The 4,676-nt window shown below is 48.9% G+C and overlaps 1 protein-coding gene across 1 annotated transcript in view; it reads left to right on the top strand.

Moving 5' to 3' along the window:
• Nucleotides 1-4,676, top strand: part of Mcidas (multiciliate differentiation and DNA synthesis associated cell cycle protein) — a gene marked incomplete at its 5' end in the record, with an annotated part of 6,036 nt that overhangs the window by 297 nt on the left and 1,063 nt on the right. Inside the window, 3 exons of the mRNA XM_033761938.1 lie at nt 47-209; nt 3,295-3,364; nt 3,925-4,163. Coding sequence (XP_033617829.1) covers nt 47-209; nt 3,295-3,364; nt 3,925-4,163 — 472 coding nt within the window. The remainder of the gene's footprint in view (nt 1-46; nt 210-3,294; nt 3,365-3,924; nt 4,164-4,676) is intronic.

The following is a 4,676-nucleotide window of genomic DNA, read 5'->3' as shown; positions in this document are numbered from 1 at the left end:
CGCTCAGCCGGGAGCTTCCCTCCCTGGGCTGCGAAGTCCTTGCGAGGGCTCCAGCGGCCAGCTCGGCGGAGAGGCTGAGGGTCCTTTCGGCGCGTATCTTCCGGTCTCCCCGTGCAGCCCTCACCACCATAGACCTGCAGGACCTCGCCGATTGCTCCTCGCTCCTCGGGTCCGTCGCGCCGCCTATTGGTGACCCGGCCGCCTCGCAGGTACCTCTTCCCCCGGAGCCTCGAGGCCTTTCCTAACACAAACGCCACTGGGAAGCAGTGGGTTTATTTTCGAAAAGGCTTATCTGGGGCCTGAGCACATTCAGCGAATGGGGGGAGGCGGCTTGCCGAACCTGAGCCTCTCAGAACCGAACTTCCTCCTCCTGGTACCTTATGAAGGCCATGTATCTGGAACTATTTCTTCTGGGCTGCTTTTTACAATGTAAGGCTCCCCATGTATACCAGGGAGCTGTGACAAGACCTCGCGGAGATGTAAACACTGAGGGACCAGGTGGATGAGTGCCAGCGAAGTTGTACACTGGGTGCCTTCGCACGGGATACATGCCCTGTCTGTTCTCCCAACACCCTCTTCCTGGCCATTCACTAAGAATTTTCATTCTCTGGGTATTCAAGGGGCATGGAAGTGGGTGAATGACTGGGGTTGTGCACACTTGTAATCCCAACACCACTGGAGGCTGAGCGAGAGGATCACAAGTTCAAGTCCAGCCTGGGCAATTTGTCTCAAAATAAAAAATGAAAAAGGCCTGGGGGTGCAATTTAACGTGAAAGAATTTGTATTTGGGGAAGTGGGAAGGAGGACAAAGGACTTGAGAAGAAATCAACAAAAAACATGTCTCTCTGCAGTGAGGGCCCTTCGGCAGTCAGGCACTTCTAAAAAGTCCTCCTCACTCCCATCAAAATCTCTGTTCACTTGCCATCATGGTGCAAAGAGGCATTTGACTTTTTTCTTCTCCCCTAAAATCTGTCTTCCTTCCCACTTCTACCACTTGCGGGGGCTGACTCTTTCCAGGTAGAAGACCGAATCTCTCCAAGTTGTCTGGGAGGTAAGAAGCCTGGTTCAAGTACCCAGAAGTACACGTGTGCTTAGCCAGATGTAACCCACAGGAAGAGAGCCCATTCCAACTTCCTGACCACAGGTACTGGGACAGGCTCAATAGAGCACTCACCAGATGTGACCACCTCCCAGAGCTGGGAGTGGTGGTAGAGCAAAGCTCTTCTCAGTCCTTCACCAAGGGCCTCACAAAGCCTTGGGAAAGAGCTCAGGAGAAATCAGGGTAAGCAGCCACTGAAATCAGACATTGTTAAGGAAGGAGAAAGGATTGGGGATTGCTTGGAAGAGTCCATTTAATTCTTTTAGATCTGAATGCTCAAATAAGAGAAGTCAGCATCTTTCACCCAGATCCAGACCTAAGGTCACTCCCTTACCCAAACGTATTTATTCTGCAAGTAACAAAAACCAGGCATACTCTTGCTGAATTTTTCACTTAAGTATACTGAATTTAAATTTGACATCATGTTCTGTGTAGCTTTTCTTGTAATTAGAGGAATTCCAGATTTATCTAATTAGGGAAGCATGATTAAAAATTTCAAGGATAGTGCTTGCACCAGATGGACCAAAAGGTCCAGGATTTCTAACTGGAAAGACAAAGCTGGTACAGGGACATAGTGACCGCTAATAAATCTCCGGTCTGGATCACCCTTGGGTCACATTTTCTACTGGGGATGGTGGACAGAGGGTGAGTGCATTAGTGTTAGAGGTCCAGCATAGGCAAAAACTTAAAATAGTGTAGGAGGAAGCATTTTCTGGGCCCCAGTTCCTGAGCTGGACTCCAGTCTCCTCATGGGAAGGATTCTTCTTCTCCCATCTGGACTCAGGTGGAGACTTTTCAGCCTTTTGAAGAATGAGTGTCATTTCTGACTCCTTCAACCAGGGCAGAACAGATGCTTCAGGATTTGCCTATTTTCCTCAATCCTTCCACTCTCAGCTCCTTATCCCCTTCTGCGTAGCCTCAATGTTGGAACTGGCCTGAGGCTTCTGGCCTTGACTCTTTTCTCCCTGATAGAAACTGATAATTTGAAACCAGTGTCAAAATAAGTTCTTCTTCCCACAGTGTGTAACTACTAAAGAAAGGCTTTGGGGAGACCAGCAGCTTTAACACCAAGGCACAGATCTAGAGTGGAATCTTTAGCAACCCCTCCTACCATGGTCATGGAGACTACTTTCTCCTTACTAGTGCCTTCTTCAGTGGAAGCCAGGCATTCCTAAAAAGGAGAGGTAATGGCAAGTAGAGAAAAGAACACGGAAATAGGCACAAGTGTTCCAGGGCAGGAGCTCGGCAACTTTGGATAACTGAGCCTCTCTGAGCTTCAGATTTCCCCATAGAAGAGGGAGCACTTCCTGGGCCCTGACTGCTACCCACACTGGTGTGAGGATTAACTGAGAAACTAAAAAAGAAAATTTTGTCTGCTTGAAATGCCTATGAATGAAGGGAATAGGTACCCTCCATCCTTTAGAGTCTGCTTCTCCTTCACACACCCAGACGCCTGTGGGAGACCAAGAAAGTATCCAGGTTGAGAAGGTGGAGGTACATCGACTAAAAGGGAAGTCAACTCCAACTATGTGGGAAATTGAAAAGAGCAGCAGAGGTCAGATCTGCTGAGTGTTGAACAAAAGCAATTTCTGTAGCACCCCCGGCACCTCCAATTATGGTCCACCCTTCTCTTTCCTTCCTGCGGGCAGGAGGTGAGTGGTTAAGGGAGGCGGCCACAGCCTTTTCGGGAAGGGGGGAAGCGGAGTTTCAACTGATCAGGCTGGAGGACTCTGCACGCTGTTGAGTCTTGGAAGAAAAGACCCAGTGCTCAAACTGAGGTCCATACTTAAAGCAGCGACTTCTCGACTAGTTGGCGGTAAGTTAGATTTGAGGTTTGAGGATACACAGAGAACCACAACGGAGGAAGCTGGTTGTCTGGTGCGAGTCATTGATGTGGTGCGGGCTGTCCAAGGGCAGATTGGAAATTCCCACACCGCCCGCGAAAGGACGGCTGTGCACAGTGCGCTCCCGGTGCGATGGGCGGGCTGCCCCCTAGCGGATTGGTCTGGACTTTGTAGGACTGCCTCCACCAACGCAGTGCAAGCCCATGGGCTCCTTGTGCCAGATGGGGCTTGGGTTTTCAGGTATTCGACTTGGCCGCGAATGCAAATGAGTGCAGACCCTCTGCGGAAAGTAGAAGGACGCCTATCCACCGAGGACTATGCTGACCCTTTCTACACCCTGGTTTATTTTAGGACCATTCCTTGCAAACAGAAGGCTTTGATCTGCAGAATTTCAGAGACACAGTGGATGATCTCATTGCAGGCAAGTGCAGTCTCTTTGCAGTTAGATAACTGGGACGTGGGGTAGTCACCCACCCTTGAATCAGACTAGTTCAGATTTCGTGGTCGTGAAGGTTGTAACATGGCCACCTGTCAATGACTTGCCAGAATCTCACCAAATGGCACGACTATTCCATATTTAGGATACCCTCCTCTCTCCAGTGGAGTCGAATCACTGGGTCTATAGAACTTTCTTGGTTTGTTCTTGTGAATTCTGAGAGAGGGATCTAGGGATATTCTTGATGTGGCTAAGTAAGAGGTTGAGTGTGGAGAGGAGGGAAGGCATGTGTGAATTTTAGACCCAGGCAGGTTTGTTCAATTCAACTGATGCCCAGCAGGTGAATGTGGAACACTTGCTTTGTTGGTACAGAGCATGAAGAAGGGCCTGACAGTGGTAGGCTTTGTGGAATGCAGGGTCCCATCCTTACTTCACATACGTGAATACATCTTCACATAAGCTGCTACACCTCGTGTGGTATTTTGCTCCTGTAGCTAGCTGGGCATGAGTCTGAGGCAGCAAATCCAGCTCTTGTTCTTCCCCAGACTCATCCTCTTTGATATCACCTCCCCTGGTGGACAGTGACTTCCCCTTCTCTCCTTGCATCGATGTATCTGTATCGAATTTTGGACCTGGCCTCTCCCCGTCGCTAGACCTGAAAGCCCTGCAGTCACCGCCACTGTGCCCTCCGGAGGAGCCACCTCCACTGCTGGAGCAGTACTGGAAGGAGGTGGCCAACCAGAATCAGAGGGCGTTGGGGGATGCTCTCGTGGAGAATAACCAAGTAGGACACTGGCCTGGTGGTCAAGAATCGTGGGGTGGGGACAGGGTCTGGAGGTTAGGGAAGAAGTGGGGGTCTCAAGGGCAAGGATGCCTCATGTGGGCTTCTGACCAGTGGACTGGCTGGTGGTTTATGCAGCTGTTTCTGCTCCAGTGGCTCCATCTCAGTTTCCAAATTACCTAGGTGGAAATAATCCCACATAACCAGATTTTCAACAGGTCTATCAGCATTTATTGAAGACATTTTATGGCCTGGCTCTGGGTTTATCAGCTCACTGTACTTTTTCCTTTTATTTAATACAGCTCCTGAGCTAGATACTCTTCGAAGTCCTGATTTACAGATAAATGGAGACATGGGGATGTTTGGACTTTAGAGGCAAAACCTTTATTTACCAGTTGCCTAAGTCAATACTCTTCACCACTACTGTCACACTGAGGACTAGTTGAGATATATTTTAAATCCAAGTAATTTGTAAAAAAAAAAAAAAAAAAAAAAAAAAAAAAAAATTATTTTCAA

The sequence above is a fragment of the Fukomys damarensis genome, unplaced genomic scaffold (assembly GCF_012274545.1).
Source record: "Fukomys damarensis isolate Sample0158 unplaced genomic scaffold, DMR_v1.0_HiC HiC_scaffold_1, whole genome shotgun sequence".
NCBI lineage: Eukaryota > Metazoa > Chordata > Mammalia > Rodentia > Bathyergidae > Fukomys > Fukomys damarensis.
This window is presented reverse-complemented; position numbering and strand designations above follow the sequence as displayed.